Genomic DNA, 18,170 nt, shown 5'->3' on the forward strand with positions numbered 1-18,170 from the left:
AAGAAAGGTAATTAACATTTACCAATTGCCCCCAGTCATTGTACTATATTGTATTTTTCTTACAACTGCTCTCTCACTTAGGTTAGAAATTATTAGGAGGTATTTTTCATTGAGAAAGGAAATAGACAATTCAAGGAAATTTAGGGGTATATCTCCAAGGAGAGGGGAAGGTTAAAAATTGTATTTTTGGCTCAGGATGAGTTCTTCAGAGATTTTCTGAGTTTTCCTTCTGTAAAATTACAATACGCAGGTAAGGACAAGAGTTTAGGGTAATAAACAGTTTGATGTTGATCCTTTCAGGATACTTCTGGTATGGTGACCGTCTTCATTTCAGGAGCCAATAATGAGGTGAAAGAATTCTAGAGTACTGTTTGATGAGGTTGTCCACTGAGGCACGTGGTGAAATTTAGGAATTAAGGAGTGTAGTTACTAGTAAATGGGTAGTAATAAGAACTGCCTTCTTTCCATAACTTGGTGTCATGGAAATTTAAAGTGATTTTGCAATCACTCTTGGGGGATACTTTTCCCGGTTCTTAGACAAGTTGGAAGATAAACTTTGGACAATGTATTATACTATGCCCTTTGTAATTAAATAACCCAAGATAATGTGTTAAAGTTTAGTGGAGATTTAAATTCCTGAGTTGACTAAAGAGAGTTGTTAAGAACAACTCTCATGTAAAAAAACAAAAACGTGTTAATATTACTCCCAGTTTCTAGGTATATAGTGATGAACTGCAGGTTTATATAGCTTATTACTTTCCAATCTTGCAGAACAGCTCAGCGTTAAACAACTAAAAATAACGACAATTCAACTTGAAGACTGAGACCAGGGAACACCTTGAATTTTTGGTTGACTCTGGGCTGTGACCCGTTCACAGAATGCGGAGCCACTAAAAGTTGTGCGGTAGTGACGGAAGTGCAATTCCAGGAAGATAAATGTGGCTGTGTGTGCCAATGGCCTGAAACAGAGAAGAGAGAGAGGCAGCTAGTCCCCTCCGAGGCCACTGCAATGTCCAAGCTGCGGAGATCAGAGCAGGGCTGAAAGGGAATGGTAAGAAATCAAAAAAGAAAATGGTAGTGCCTGCGGCCAGCACTGGGAGATGACCGGACTCAGTGGGGTTAGCTGAGCGAGCAAGAAAACTGAAAGAACGGCTTTGTGTTTTCCAGGGATCCGAAGTTTTCAGTAGGGACGCCCTGACTCCTCTTCCGTCCTTAGCGCGGACGTCCTGGGAGCAGCCGAAAAGCTCAAGCCTCAAGCTGGTCAGGCCAGCAAAAGGCGCTCGGGAGGCAGGACCACCCCGGAGTGGCCTCCAGCACCCCTTCCTAACCCGCCTCCGTATTCCGGCGTTCCTTCGGGTTCCGACCCCTCTCCCCTCGCCCATCCGAGTCTCCCGATCTCCCCCACCCCCATCCTCCATCTGCAGCCAGCACCGCCTCCAGCCCCTTTCCTCCCCCTCCCCCGTGGGGTGCTGACTCGCCCGGCTGCCACGTCTCACTGATGACATCACCAGGGCCGCTCGGCCTTAGCCAATCCGCTAGGGGGAGTCCGAGCGAAGTCCTGGCCAGCGAGTCAGCGGGGAGGGGAGCAGGGAGGGGCGGAGGAGGGCGGTGAGAGAGTGGGGAATGGGGAGGGCGACAACCCCTCAAGTACGCATGCACCAAAGGCGCGAGGCTTGGCGGGAAGTTGAGTCCTGGCCTCCGCTACGCACCGTCAGTTCCCAGCGCCCACATGCGCTCTAGCCACTCTCTTTCCCGGCATGCCACGCGGTGCGTCCGCCCTCTGGGCTGTGTAAAGGCCCCTCGGTCTAAGGCTTCCCTATTTCCTGGTTCGCCGGCGGCCATTTTGGGTGGAAGCGATAGCTGAGTGGCGGCGGCTGCTGATTGTGTTCTAAGGGGACGGAATAGGGGAAGACGTTTGCTCTCCCGGAACAGCCTATCATTCCTCTCCTTCGATTACCCGTGGCGCGGAGAGTCAGGGCGGCGGCTGCAGCAGCAAGGGCGGCGGTGGCGGCGGCGGCAGCTGCAGTGACATGTCCAGCATGAATCCTGAATAGTGAGTGCAGGAGAACACCGGTCGGCTGGGTCGGTGGGCCCGCTTGGGAAAGCTTAAAGGGGGCGAGGAGGGCGGGGATGGGCCTCGGCCGGGGTGAGGTGAAGGTGATGGGGCCGGAGACGCGGGCGGACGGGAGTCGGGCCCCATTATCTGACGGAGGAGGGGCGGCCTCGGGGAGGGGTCCGGCCGGAGGGATGAGCCAGCCGGGCGTGGACCAGGTCCGGCTGGAGGGCCTGAGGGCCGGGCTGATGCGGAGGGACAGTCTGCTGGGGGGGGGGGGCGTTCGGGAGTCGGTGGGAAGGGGCAGCTTCTCTGGGAGGCAGTGACTTTTGGAGGAGGACTTGTTTTCCGGGGGAGCGGACGGGGGGAGCCCGCCCTGGGGGCCCTGCCCGGCCCTGCCCGGCCCTGCGCTGCCGAGCTGTCAGAGCCGTCGCGGTGCACACCAGCTTCACTGGTAAATCTTGAGCTTGTCGGCTCTCTGTCCTTCCACTCTCCCCGCCAGGTTGCAGGTAATATGGATGCTTTTCAGGACTGCGTGGGATTGAAGGGAAAGAGTAGATGGTGGGAAGTGATTTAAAATTTTTAGTTCTCTGTGTTAGTTATTTCCTGGAGTTCCCTTAAAGCACTCGCCGGGCCCACTGCCTTCCTAAAAACCTGGACGTTTGGGAGGATTTTTTTTTTTTTTTTTTTTTTAGAGGACACGAAAGTCATTTTGTTTTGTGTAGGTCAAGGAAAAACGTGCTTAAAAACGTAGGGACGCCTTTCCGATATTACCGGAGGAAAGAAAGCCTTTGCTGTCAGGTTGGAAGAGAAACGGATGGGCCCTACGATAGATCTGTAGGTTTTGTGTTACCTGCTTGACTGTGTGCAGATAGGCGATGAGGTTCCATGACGTGTCATGAAAAGTTAATGCATTTCTTTTTCTTGCTTACTGAAGAAGTCACCACAGCAGATGTGACACACCTGGCACTTTTCCTGGGAACTGGTGTTCACTTTCCTTGGGAAGACTTTGTTGGGCTCTCTCCTTCAGGGCCTTAAAAAAAAAAAAAAATCCTGCAACAGTTTGCATATATAAATCAATGACTAATCAGAGGAGATTTTATTGGTATTCCTCTTTGGTGTCAGAAGGCTTTGGAGGAGAGGGTGGAATTTTTTTAAAAGCAAAAGTCAGGATTTATTCTAAAAGTTTTGTTTATTTGCTTGCTTTGGTCAGTTACTGCTAAACATTTTCCCTAAAAGGGTCATCCATCAGTTTAGCTGACTGTCATGTGTGTGTCACATGGCTCTTGCAAAATGCGTTCTGACTTCAAGTTTTGTAATACTGTGGTTTGATGCTGACATGTCCCCTTTTTGTATTCAACAGAAGCTATACTTTGTGTTAAAATTTCATCAACTCTAAGTTGAGGATAGTGTTCTGATAGTGCCGTATTTGCTATGTTGGCAAATTAAAACTTTTTGATTTCTTTATGAAGGGCTCCAAGGACAAAGTTGGTTTTGCTTAGTTGGACAGAGTTGAACTAGAAGTCCCTAAAGGAGTAGTTTTCCTGGCAACAATAAAGTACATGAAATTGCCACTGTCTGGGGATTTGTAAACCGCCTTTGTTAGGAAGTTTCTTGTATTTGCTACACCTATTTAGTACTGTAAATAGACCCGGAAAATTAGTTGAGCAGAACCGTGACATTATGTAGCCTCTGAATTTGTTTCTCCTTTTGTAAAAAATAAGGTGATAGGAGTCATTATTCCTGTCAGAGTAGCTGTCAGGTTGAAGTGTATGTGAAAGGATTTGGAAAACTGTAAGAACAGCCTAGGTGGTGTACATTCATTACATGTAAGATTCCAGTAGTGCTGCGATTTAGGAATAATAATCCTTACCCTCCAGGAACTTATAATGGAATATGAAAAATAGATTGTGTGTATGTTAAATGCCAGTAGATACAGCAAGTTCCAGATGTGTGGCATGGTTTGGAGCAGTAAGATTTCAAAGGAGGGTAGTGGGTTGTGGTTGGCCAGCTGGGTTCAGGAAGGCTTTACAGAAAGACCTGTTAGGGAATTATTAGCAGTAGGTCTGGAGAAGCAGAAGGGAATGAGGAAAATTTTTCAAGGGGGAGGAAGGAAGAATGGTTAATAAGTGGCAAATATTGTAATCCTTAAGTAAATACAGTGCCAAATCATCCTTTCCTTTGAATACTCTGTGAATGACCTCAACAGAATCAAACCCTGAAATCATGTTTACATTTTTTCTGTCATTGAATATGCCAGTACCTGGCCCACTATATATTTCATATTGTGTCTAGTAAAATAATATAGGAGTTCGGGAAAACTTTGGAAAAGTATTAGTGAAAATAACGAGGTTAGAGAAAATTATGGATATTTTATTAGGGACGGTCACAAGAGCAACGAGCAAAAAGATTTTAAGCAATCTGATTTCAGTAGTTTCTTCTTTTTTTCTTTAATGAAATTTGTTATCATCACAAAAGTAATTAGAGAAAGATTGGAAAATAAAGAAAAGGAAAGAATTCTATTTTATCACCCACATATGACTCTGTTTAACAGCTTGTTCTAAACTTTAAAATCTTATATTTTTTCTTAAATTAAAACTTTTAATGGGTGGATGCTGCCTTTCATGATTCCATGATGAGTTCTTGACAAAAGGAAAAGTTTGGTTCTTGGAACAGGATTTTAGATTTATATTGGTTGACATAAGATTACCTGTTGGTAGCTTTATTACTGAATGCATTTGCCTTATGATCTTTAAGTTGTAAGCTTTAGGTTTGGGAGTGAGGAGAATAAGAAGCATATCTATCAATTACTGGTTATTAAATTTTAAGCTGTCCCTTTGACTGTTTTCCATGTTACTTACCTGATTTGGGAGAATTGACAACTCTGGATTATCTTTATAGTAGAAGTTAAGGGAAATGATTGACTCACTTCAATTTCAAGAACAAATAAAAACAAAACAACTGGAAGTGGAATCTGAAAAGTGGAAAAAGTAAATAGAGTCAGAGATTTCTTCTGGAAATCTGAAGAAAGATTTTGATTTTCTGAGCTAGGTGGTGAAGCAGGCAATGATTATTTCAGCACACTGGTTAAGAAATACTTAACATTATTCTCATACCAGAAGCATTTTTCCTAATCCATTAGTTTCTAGTGGGATATTTTAGTGTCAAGAAAATCATTTTGGCTGTTTCATCTATAAGGAATGTGTTAAGAATGAAGTATGTGTACCTATCATGAATATACCAGGTAACTACAGTAGAATAGTCTACTTGGATCAACTGTGGTTCTTTAATGCACGAAAATTTTTTAATATTTCCCTTGTTTATAGTATTTTTTTTCTTTTTTTTTTAAATCATGGCTCCAGATGATATTTGAGATTGTCTCAAGATTTAATCAGTCTTTCAAACTTTGTTCTTCTATCATGGTAGACTCAAGGAACATTTGACTTTTATTTTTTGCCAGTATTGTGCTTTGAATAAATCTGTCTTTTAAGGATTTGAAAAGAAAAGCAAGTTAATCAGTTCTGTTATCTGTCTGACAGTGTATTTCATTAATAAGTATATCATTACTGGCTTTCATATAATTTTTAGTTAGGATTTTTTTTATTAGAAAAGATGCTGAAAATCAACTAAAAGTAAGTTGTCGTTTTGTTGGTTGTTTTGATGACTTTTTTGGTGGTGTTGGCAGTGGTTTGAAAAATTCAGAAAAGTTAAAAGAAAAATAACCAGTAATTTCACTATCCAGAATATGATTCCTTAATGTCTAGAGAATCAACAACATATATAATTCTTTGGGTAATGTAAGTTTCCAGTAACTACATAGAATCTCCACAAAATGTATCTTATGTTTTGTGTCAGTGGATAATCATTTAAAGATAACTGATACATTTTGCATTTAAAAATGTCCTATTCTTTTTCATCATCATTAAGTTAAAATAAGGGCTATTGACAGTTTCCTAAATATTCCAGCAAGTCTTTTAAAATTTCTTTTAAAAAATGCCTTAAAGATGGAAGAACTTCAGAATCAAGTGTTTTCTTGCCAATTGTAGTTGGCTTTTAAAGAGAATTTTACTTTCTGAGTAATTTTATTTCTTGGATATTTCAGTCTTTTTTAAAATATTTTTTATTTTTTATTCTGGAAGCAGTCTTAGTAATTTGCCTATGTGCTAACATCTTGTTATATTCACATCCTATTAGCAATCCTTTGGCTGTGTATGTGTGTTTTCTTGTTGGCAACTTGTAACTGCACACACACACACACACACACACACACACAGACCAAGGTTTTTTTTTTTTTGCAGTTGTAATAGTTGTTTCATTTTTGATTAAGAATAACTTCCTTTTGCTAATTTATCTACTTTTTGTCTCCTAATATATGAACATATTTAAGATTAAGTAAAATGCTTTTTAAGGTTTTGAGAATTTTAAAGATTTGTTAAAAGTTTTAAGATGAAGAGAAACCAAAAATTGGTATAGGATGCCAGTGCATGAGATATTTTAGATGTGTGGCTCACCAGCTTTTTACCACTTTGTCTGAATTACATTTTGGAGTTTTAGTAAGAGATGCAGGCAAAATGCCCACACTTTTTTTTTTTTTTTTTTAAATCTTGGAGGGTGGGGCGGTTAAGACTATTCCACTGTTTTCCTGTAGAAGGTGGGGCTGAGATTGCTTCTTTGATGTCTGGAATAGAATTTAGGGACGAAAACCTAGGGCTTGGCTTTTTTCTTTTTGAAACCATCCTGTGAGTGTTTTAGATTATAAAAGGGTAATGATGGAATAATGCTTGGGGGATAAAATAGTCGTGAGGCCCCAGAAGCCGGAGAACAAGTGTTTGTTGGTTTGTTGACTGACTTAAACATGTGAAGAAATAGGGTACAAAGGAAAAATAAGAAATGGAAATTTTTTTTGGTACTTTGTGACTGGTTGGCTTGATTGGTCAGAACCACCTTGTTTTATTAAACCTGTCATAGGTTCTAGTGAAGTTGATTCTGTTTCATGTTTGTAGATTGCTAATTCTGACAAGTAGTATTAAGTGTGAGTGCCTTTGCTCACAAGAGGAACCAGTCTTTGGAAACATTTTTTCCTAACAATAATGAGTGCTTTGTGTGCTAACCACTCTGTTAGGGTCTTTACACAGGGCATTTTATGTAGTCTGCACTTCCAACTAGTGAGCTTTACAAATGAAACTGAGAAAATTGTATAATTGAAGTTTTCCAAGAGCAGTGATGGGTTTAACTTGTCTGAATGTATTTCTTTTGACTAACAGTAGAACTTAAGTGGAATAATTCTTTGTCCTTTCCTTTCTGTCTATAGGTATTTTCTCGTAGCTTGACTTAGGACAGTTATTATTAACCCACTTATGGTCATGTACCCTGAGGAGCATTGGGTGAACCCTGCGGACCTGCTCCCTGTGTGCATACATACTCCTATTTTGCATAAAGTTGCAAGCTATTCACACTGCATGAGCCTATTCATAAACCGCAAGTTAAGAATGCCTGATTTAGGAGATTGAAAACAGAAAAGAGAATGTTCACTACCGCTCTTGAAATATGGAAACCTGGGAGTGACAAGAGTTTAATTTTAAATCTGAACTAATTGATTTTAAAATGTGAGATTTGTTTGGGCGTGGCTTTGTTTTGATGACTTAGTCTATACTTTTCTCTTCCTTTCTTTTTTTAAATGTTTATCTTTCTCTTCCTCATTAAGTTACTAATATATGGAGTGTTTCCAAGAGTCTTGAAAAAAAGGGACACACCAAATTCACAGAACATTAGCTTTCACATTAAGAACAATAGTTCATCTCTAGTGTCTTGACTACTTTAAAGTCTATATGGATGTAGTTAGGATAAATGCCTAGCCAAGTGTAATGTAGTCTTAAGTGGATTAGATGTAACTTATTAAAATAGTTAAATAGCTAGATTTATAAAAGGACATTTGAAGCAACTTGGTGAAATACACACCAGGGATAATTATTTAGTGCTTCATTTGTAGATTGGTGGCTATCACCTGTCCTTGTGAAGAACATTTGGGTTCATCACGTACTAAAGCTAATGAAGTCTGAATTCCAAAATTTACCATGCTCTTTTGAGCTGAGCTAACTTATTTACTAAAACAGATGTTCTAAGTTAATTTAAGCTGTGAATCACACTTTCCATTATATTTGGTCAGGTCCTGTGTCCTAGTTCATGGATGCTTTGATTCATTCTGGCAGGTTTTATATGTGGAACTTACATATTTATGACATTTTAATCATCTGATTATATGAAATACATCACTGATGGAATGTGGTATGATAAAAAGAACATAGCATTTGGAATTGTAATTCCTAGGTTTAAGTTCAGATTGCCACTTAAACCTCATATAAGTCATTCATGCCTTTTGAGCCTATTTCTTTATAAAACTTGATTAGTTTCACCTCAGTTCTGAGTCTCAAGAGTAAACTGTATAGCGCTATACAGACATTATTTGACATGTATATTCTAGTAAGGTATGTTAGAATATGTGTAAATGGCAGGTGGTGTCAAGTTTTTCTTACACATTTAATCATTATGGATTTATCTCTGTCTTTGTCTGCTTTAATAATTTTTTCAGTACAGACTTTTAAAATCTTCCAGTGAATTTATATGCATAAATAAATATATATATATACACACACATGCATACATGTGCGTGCACGCGTGTGCGCGCACATACACACATGGCTAAATTCACCTTGGAAGAAAGCTCGGTAAAGAAAACAGCCAGCTCTTTCCTTTTCTGTCATCAGTTAGAATTTGTTAGGAGTTGAGGGATTTTTCGTTTTTTGTTTTTTAATTGTGAACTCTGCTTCCTGGTGCTTACCAATTAGTTAAGAAGGTGACAGGCATAATCAGTATAATAGTATTAGCACAAATAAATATTGTGATACTTTTTTAGGATGGCAAGATAGCGTAAAAGATTTGGGGAAGGGACCTGTGATTTCTATTATTAACAGAAAGGTTTTGTTATGTTTGATGTAGCTGAGAGAAGTTCCAGAGCCCTTGATGGATGCTAGCTAGTCCTGGTCACATAATAACAATTTGAGTTCCCACCACCAGCCAGAAAATTTATGTATGTACATTACTTCTCTTAATCCTCTGAAGAAATAGTGCCCTAGTTTTACAGATGTGGAAAAGGAGGCAGAGTTGAAGTGGCTTGCCCAAGGGCATTCAGGGGAAGCAGCAGAGTTGGAATTTTAACTTAAGGACCTGTGATTTCACAGTCCAAATATGCTGTTTCCAGTTTACTGTGTGTGGTTAACTTCTAAAATTTAAAATTTAAGCCAATTAATTAGACAGCTAACATTTTTGTGGTCAATTACTTTAAAATTCATTATTGGAGAGGTCTTTTTAAAAATGTTAAGGGTTTGTGAGTTACATATTGTGAAGGGACCTTTGACTTTCTCCTTTGCATCTTGTTTTGGGTTGATATTTAAAGCTTCTTTAGGCTTGAAGTTAATTATTGTATCCATTCTCAGTTTTTCTACTCTCATGACTCTCCTTTAAATATTTATACTTGGGTCCTTAGAAATCATGGATGTCTCTGAGTAAAGCAAACGAAGCAGAGAACTGCCGTTCTCTTGCTGGAGAGGGCACATGCTGCAGACTGTGTTACTATGTATGTTGCCACGCTTTGGGAGTTGTGACGGGTGTGATTATAGTACTTATAACTATTAGTTGGTAATTTTTAAACTTTCATTTTAGATTATACTGTAAACTCCCGTGATGCCTTGTCATCCATCATCTGAACAGAAGCTTTGGATAAATAGCTTCAAAGTTTTTGTCTGTAGCTCTTAAAATTTTTCAAGTTACCTCATGGTTTGAATGGAGGAAGGAAAAATAATTGCCACTTATTGTGCTCCTATAATATGCCAGACAACTGTGTTAAGAGTTTTTAGAGGTATTATTTCTAATCCTGATAAGAAACCCAATTGGGTGGTAGAGGATGCTAATACAGTCTTCTTACAGATGAGGAAATTGAGGCTCACAATGGTTGAATACCTTGCCTCAATTAACATCTAGTAGGAGATGGTTCCTGCATTCAAATGAAGATCTTTCCAGCTCTAAAAACCTATGCAGGCTTTGAAAGGTAAGGAGTTAGAGGGCATTTACACCTCCTCCTTGGCAGGTTTCTCAGCTAAATATTTGTTGTTACATAGGTTGTAAGACCACCTATTCTTTTGTCCTCTTGTATGACTTGCCACTTCCTTCAGCACTGCCAAAATTTCCCTCATTTTCAGAATTCCAGCTTTGAATTTTTGGAAAATTAATCTATTGTCTATAAATATGAAAGAAAAACATCAGTTTTAGGTGTTGATTATGGGGATAGTTTTTTAAAAATTGCTTGGCTAATTTCTTAAATTTGGAGGAAAGACTACTGCCTTCTCAGATTCTTGGTAATTGATTATTTTGACTAACAGGCTGCTTTTGTCTATAGCTGGATGCGTATTTATTTTTATTTAATCACAAAACTAACATGTGCTCTATAAAATTCAAACAGTATAGAAGCATATGAAGTAACTAAAAGTTCATACCTCTTTTCTCCAGCCTGATAATCAATTTTGAATTTTCTGTGGAGCATACTTAAAGTAAGCGAAAAAGAAAAGTGGATATCAAACACAATTATTGCAACTCAAGTTTTTATTAAACATTCCATACCCCAAAAGCTAACAGAATAGTGTGTAGTTTAATAATGAATTAATAGTGAATTATATAATACAATAGTTATGATTTTGTTTTAAATTTGATATGTGAACTTAGTCTTAGGTATTTTCAAATGTGACATGTATGAAAGTTAAAAATAATGTGAAGGTAAAAGTAATATTTCTCTCATGCAAGTAAATTCGTTCTAGATGAAAGAGAACAAACTTAGTTTCCATTGCACTTTTTAAAATATCAGGCCTTTGTTAAGGTATACTTACAGCTTATATATAGACATTATGAAATTTGTATTTTGTGGGTACTATTTGGATAAAAACAACTAGACATTATCGTCCTCCACTGTTTTACTTTGTCTTCTCATTCTTGGTATATGTTTCCAAAGTGTGGAATGTTGAAAGGTACATGTTAATAATGTCAGTCAACTTTTCTCTTAAAAAATATTCACTGACGTGAACTATGTCTGATAATCCACATTTTATTTCATAAAAGAAAAACTGTTTATTCTAATTTAATTCAAAAAGTGACTTTATGTACTTGTGGTTATATTGAGAATATGCCAGTGCTATCTACTTACGACCTTGACCTACTCTACCTACTTAGAAATCGTTTGTGTTATGGCAGGTAAGCTGAGCGAACTTGGCAAAGGTGTTAAGTCATTGAATAAACACTCTGATTAAAAATTTTTCCTGTCCCCAAGTAAACTTTTTTTCTGGTTATAAAAGTAATACAGGCTTACTGCAGACTGTTAAAAAAGTATAAAGAAAAGTACCCATCAATTGTAATCCTAAAATTTAAAAGTGTCCATTTTTCCAAATCTTTAATATATGTGCAAAATTTTAAAAAAACAAAAATTGGTTATACTAAACAAAATGTACTATAATCTTTTCACATAACAGTGTTTCACGTAGCAGTCTCTTTTGAGATTTCAGAATTTCCAGTAGCATTTTAGAGGCAGAACAAGTGGATTTATCCCGTACTTCAATGTTTTATATACATAGTTGGTAAAGGAAAGCAGTTTACCTAAATAGAATTTTGAAGATCTGTTTTAGTAATTTTTTAAAAGAATATTGTTTCATGCTTTCACAGTAGTGATTTTGTTAAAGGTGTAGAAAATATTGGTGCTTTCATGCAAAAATGGCATAGGTATTAAGATTATGTTCATTCAGATTATAAATCATGGAAATAGAGAATCTCCAGTAATGCTACAGTAGACCACAAGTTGACTTACAAGATGAACTGTTAGCAAAAATAATTTTTTACTTGTTATTATCTTTGATGCCCCACCATCCAATTGCTAAAAGCCTGTTAATTTCCCTCTGTCTACCCCTTTCTATAGCTTTAATCTATGTCAGTCTTAACTTGTCTTAGCTTTCTCACTGAGTTATCTCCTCTTTAAATGAAAATACGATACTTCTTTATGGTGTTATAAATTTAAGCTGTTCAAAAGAATTTTCTCTAATACTTAAAAACACTTGCGCCTCAAAAGCAGCTGTCGTTTTAAGTTTTTATTTTACAGATTCCAGCATAATTTATGATTTCTTGATTTAACTTGAGAAAACACAAAATATCTCATGTTTAAAAAATATTAGGAGGTAGATTTTTCCAAGAGATTGTTGTTTGTACCCATTTTACTAATGTCTTCATAGGTTTTTTTAAAACCTTGTTGAAATAAATTTAGATTTATAGAAGAATTCTAAAAATAGTACAGAGAATTCCTATATACCTTCACCCAAGTTCTCCAAATATTAACATCTTACATAGCATGGTACATTTGTCAAAATTAAGAAGTTAACACTGGTATATTATTAACTTAGCTATAGAGTTGTATTCCAATTTCTGTACTAATGAATGTCCATTTTCTGTTCCAGGATTTAATCCATGATACCATGTTGTATTTAGTTGTTATGTTAGCCTCCTTCGATTGTGCCTTGATTTTCATGATCTTGACACTTGAAGAGTAATGCAGGGTATTTTGTAGCAGGTTCCTAAGTTTACATTTATCTGATGTTTTTTCGTGATTAGATTGGGCTTACAGATTTGGGGGAAGATAACCACAGAGGTGAAGCACTCTTCTCATCACATCCTGTCTGAGGGTGCATGTTATTGGTACGACTTGTTACAGGTGATACTTACCTTGATCACTTAGTTAAGGTGGCATCCATTGGGTTTCTCCCCCTGTAAGGTCACTATTGTTTTCTTTCCGTACTCTGTTAGAAAGCAGTCATTAAGAGCATGCACTCGAGCCAAGGGAATTAATAAGCTCCATCTCCTAGAGGAAGGAGAATTTAAAGAATTTGTGAGCATGTTAAAACCACCACAGTAATAAGTCAATATTTTGGAGGACATTCTTTGAAGCCATGCAAGTATTGCTTCTCCTTAAAGTTGTACCCACTAATTTTAGCATTCATTGGTGGATCCTGCCTGCAGCAGTTATTATGGCGATGATCTGCAGATGATTTTCTATTTCTCTCGTTTCCTCTTCATGTGTTATTTGGAATCCTCATGTAAGGAAGATTTATCTCTTCTCTCCCACTTATTCAATCATTTATACCAGTAGACTCATGGATATTTATTCTATTCTTTGGGTTATAATCCAATGCATGGTTGTTCATTTTATGGCCCAAATTGTTCTGCTTTGGCCATTGGGGAAAATTTCAGGTTGGCTCCTCGTGTGTCCTGTGTGTGCCATGTGCCCATCCATTTTCTCCCCCTATTATTTTGCCTGAAGTGTTAATCAAAGATGGCTATAGTCATTGGCTGTATCTCAGGATGAAAGAGGCTGATTAAAAAAGCAAAGTTAAAATGCCCTCTGCACTCTTAGCGCATGCTTTGTAAAAGGCACAATGCTAGATTTTGGATACACAGATGAATAAATCAGTTTACCTTCACACTCAACAGATAGGTATGTTGAATGTAAGAGTAGGGGAAAATAGACTCCAGACTACTTAGGGGGGGAAAGTATGAAGTGTTATAGTAAATTAGATGTAAAAAAGACTAGAGGAAGTTCTGATTTGGGAACAGTGGAAAGGATTTACTAGAATAATGTAGGAGAATGGTGATTACAGTTGTAACTCTAAAGATTTCTGAACTAGTATTTTTTCGCTTAAGTCAAAATTGTATTGTAGGCTGAAAACCTAATCCAAATTCTTGAGGAATAAAGGAAAAAATGTATTTAAAGTCTTACCATTTGCTATATTATTTTTGACTCTGTACCAAAATTCTGACCTCGTGCTTTCTAATTTTAGGTGTGCACATTGTCAACATTTTTACTGTTTTGTTCTGTAATTATAGTTAAAGAAATGTATTTAAGCAATCTCAAATCTCTGAATTCTCTCGAACATTCAGTATATTAATAGTTTAGAAATAAGCTACTACAGTAGTAGGTAATTTTAAATGTGCCAGTGCAAGTAACATACAAGTAACACTCTGGTGTGTATATTCAATAACGGGAGGAACTTTTTGAGTTAGACTTTGTTTGCGATTCTCCATGTCTTCTGTCATGTTAGTAAAGCTGATGGTTTGGAAGAAAACAAAATAATAGACCCCTGAACAGTGTGGAGGTTAAGGGCTCCCACGGTCCAGCACGGTCTAAAATCCCCGTGTAACTTAAGTCGGCCCTGTGCATGCGTGGATTCCCCACTGCAGATTGAAGATACTGTTAACCCTTAGACAATGTGGATGTTAAAAATTTGTGTATAAATGGACTCATGCACTTCAAACCCGTGTGTGAGTCTTGTTTAGCAGTGATTATTTCATTGCATAGTACTCAACTCTTCATATTATATATAATGACTGTGACCCTTAAATTATCCAGAACTCATAAATTAATGTTTTAAATAACACTGTAACATTTAAAAAGAATGTGATAATTGAAAAAAGGTGATTTAAAAAAAAAAGACTATTAATTTCTTGAAACCATAATGTAATTTGTAGCACACTTACGTAGGAAGCATTCATTACTCTGAAATAGAGAAGTTCATCTTTAAGGTAATGACTGCGTCCTCAGGCGACATCTGTGGCCCAGTGCTGTCAGATATTGCAACAGGGTCACGTACAGTTGATTGAGGGGATGTTTACTGAAGGTCTGTTAGATGCCTGGCACTGTACTCAGGGACATTGGTAAATTCAGGGCATCTCTGGTGTTGAAACTTCTGTTAAAAACTAAGGAAGCATAGTAGTATCATCCGATGGTGTGATTATTCATGTGAACTGAAATGTTACATCCTTACCGTGTACTCATCACTAATGTTCAGGATTCATCATTCTTAAGAATTTGGTCTAATTAAGGAAGAGGCTATGGATAGTACTCAAGTCAGTCAGCAACAGTACTGCCTAATAGAAGCTGTGTGGTACTAAGTATCAATCATTTATTAAGGGTACAATTTTACAGTCCTTCTCCCCCTCCTATTTTCTTTGGTAGCTCAAACTGGAAAGGATATTATTTAGTTCATCCTATGCTTCAGTCACCTTAAAGACTTGTTTAAAAGCTTATTTCCTTCTATGACCTTTAGCTTGCTGCTGACTAGGGCACTTTGGATTTTTTATTCGTGGGATATAATCAGGGACAATAAGTCTACTATAGTGTGGAAACTTGGTGTAAGCAAAAAGATGTTAATACACATCACTGTAAACCTATGTAACAATTGATGGATATTCACAAAGATGATTACTGCCAAAAGTTTTACATCTTGCTTACAATGTAAATATAATTGTAATCTAAACTTAAATTGTGAGTGATACTTGGGTTACACCTTAAGTAGGTAGCATTTTTGAAAAACTAAGCCACAAAGAACAAAATTGAAACTCATGTCTATCTTCTAAAAAAACCCTTATAAATTCTGGTTATTTTTATCTTTTTGGGGATAGCGTAAAAGAACATACAGAACTGGTCAGAGTTAGGAAGAATCTCCGAGGGCTTCATTTGGTAACCCTGGGCAAAGTCCGTCGTCTTCAGGTCCATGAGGGCTCCTGTTCCGGGAGGGAATCTTTGAATCAGGCCTGGCAGTGAGTGGTCAGTGTAACTAAACAGAGCCTAACTTTCAGTGTTTTCTGAAGGATGCTGTAATACAAGCATAGAATGTAAAGTTGTGCGTTTGCATAAACGGCCTTTGATTTTTACCATATCTTCAGTTTAAAATGTTTGTAATAATGCAGGCTTTCAGAAGTTAAATGATTCTTTTTTTAAAGGGAGAATTTTCAGGTAGATTTTAGGAAATAATCATAAAAGCCCCTTCATTAGGGGATTGCTATGAAATAATGATTTGATTTTAGAATTTGAAGGAGATATTTATGTTTCATTGGCAAGAACAATGGAAAGTTAATTTCCTATATTCTAATACTGCAGAGGGAGTGGGATTTATCTCGCACAGTTTCTTGGGCTCTCCAAGAATATGCATCACTTATGTTTCCTTTTATTCTTTCCTTGGAAGTGGAATGGAAGTTCACTGATCTCAGAGATGATGGGTAGCATTGTGTATCTTTTATATAATTCTGTCCTGTTCAGTGATTCATCAAAACGTTTCTGCTGTTGGTTGCAACTTTGGCTTCTGTTAAGGGTTTTTTGGGAACTATAGTCTTTCTCAGTGACCTGCTTATTATTCTTGCTATAGTTTTGTTTTTGCAGAATTTAAAATGCAATATGATTCTTATTAATGTGTCTTTCTTTTTCTTTTTGCAGTGATTATTTATTCAAGTTACTTCTGATTGGAGACTCTGGAGTTGGAAAGTCTTGCCTCCTTCTTAGGTTTGCAGTAAGTTGAAATTGAAATGCCTTTAAAGAAATTAATTTATTCAGAATAAATTAATTCTTCTAGAATTTATGTATTTAAAGCCTCCAACTATACATCCCAGTGATATCTTGGAGTCCTAAATAAAAGAAATGCTGTTGCTCTTAAACTCAGCAAATTGTGGTTATAAAGTCAAAGTGATAGTTTTTGTAGAGGTCAGACAATGTTTCATTCCACCATAGGTAGTGAGGTGAAGGGAAAATGGTTGGCCTGTGTTGAAAGTGACTTGATAGAAAATGAATCTTCAAGTAAAAGTTTAATAGTAGAACAAAAAGAAAAAGCCGGGCCTGGTACAAACTTTTCTGACAATAGCATAGTGTTCTATATGCTGAAATTTACAGACAGATGTATGACTTTCAACCTAATGAATAGAATTCACGGTCTCCTTCATAGTGTTTATGTGTGTTTTATCAACTGCCTTCAAATTCAGTATGTTTTCCTTCTCACTATTTCAATCATTGATTCTCAGAGTATGGATTAAAGACCCCTGGGGATTATCAAGACCCTCTTAGGGGGTCCATGAAATGAAAACTATTATCGTACTAATATTAAACTGTTAGTATTTACTAAGTAAATAATTACTTAGTACTAAGGCAAAAGACATTTGCCTCTTTCTCTGTGTTGACATTTGCTCTGACGCCGCAGAAGCAGTGGCGGGGTAAGAGTGCAGGTGCCTCACATTGCTCAGCCCACACTGCTCACACTCATGGTCTTCGCTCTCTTCACCCAAGCTCTTCACTCACAGCGGAGTGGGGGCAGGGGGACCGTTTCCACTTCAGAGAGTCTGGTGAAACAGTAAAAATGAGTAAGTTTTAAAAATCTTGATCCTTGAGGATTCGTTTTTAACTATTACGTTGTGAAGAAATGAAGAGTATGCCTGAAGCACTTCTACTGCTTAATAGAGTGTTTTGGTTGTCTCGAGGAAACGAAAGCAAAATTCTTTTTTTCACTTGAAAGAACAACTGACAAACTATAGTTATGTATTATAGATTGGGTATTCGGCAGACATTTTTCAAATGAACCGAGACTGTTATTTCTAGGAAAATATTTGATAGCATTTGCTGCCTGTAATAAAATTCAAGCTTTCAAGGGAAAATTAGAATTTTAGAAAACATGTAATTCACCACTGTGAAGTTGAGAGCACCTCAGATGCTTAATACGACTTTTCTGATTACATGAATGATAATATTAACGTCATTTAAAAATATATATAATTTCATTATATGTCATAGTTTAAAAATGAAACCATGACGTACCAAAATAAAACACAGGTGATTCTTTAATCTTGTGAAAGTATTTTCTAACAAAAAATTGGGGGAAAAAAGATAGTTAAATTTGATGGCATTAAAATTAACTTGATGGCATTAAAATTAACATTAAGCACATAAAACTATTAGAAAACAAATAACTAGCAAAAAATATATATGAGGAAAGGATGGTATTTTCAATATACCAGCACACCTACACATTAATAAGAAAAGGATGTCCTGATAGAAATATGGGCAAACACATGAGCAGGCAATTCACACAAGAAGAAATACAAATTGCCAATAAATATGTAAAAACATTCAATTTTATTTGTAATTAAAGTCTTAAAATTAGATTTTACTTAATTTTTATTAAATTGGCAAACATTAAAAATAAGAATGATTTCT

General features: G+C 37.1%; 1 protein-coding gene across 1 annotated transcript in view; it reads left to right on the plus strand.

Annotated features, from left to right (window-relative positions):
* Positions 1-769: 769 nt before the first annotated feature.
* Positions 770-18,170, plus strand: part of RAB1A (RAB1A, member RAS oncogene family) — a 29,008-nt gene continuing 11,607 nt past the window's right edge. The window contains exons 1-3 of the mRNA XM_081067869.1: positions 770-1,051; positions 1,168-2,053; positions 16,407-16,479. Of these exons, the coding sequence (XP_080923995.1) occupies positions 2,031-2,053; positions 16,407-16,479 (96 nt within the window). The 5' untranslated portion in view covers positions 770-1,051; positions 1,168-2,030. The remainder of the gene's footprint in view (positions 1,052-1,167; positions 2,054-16,406; positions 16,480-18,170) is intronic.

This window comes from Rhinolophus hipposideros, assembly GCF_964194185.1.
Source record: "Rhinolophus hipposideros genome assembly, chromosome: 12".
NCBI classification, from domain to species: domain Eukaryota; kingdom Metazoa; phylum Chordata; class Mammalia; order Chiroptera; family Rhinolophidae; genus Rhinolophus; species Rhinolophus hipposideros.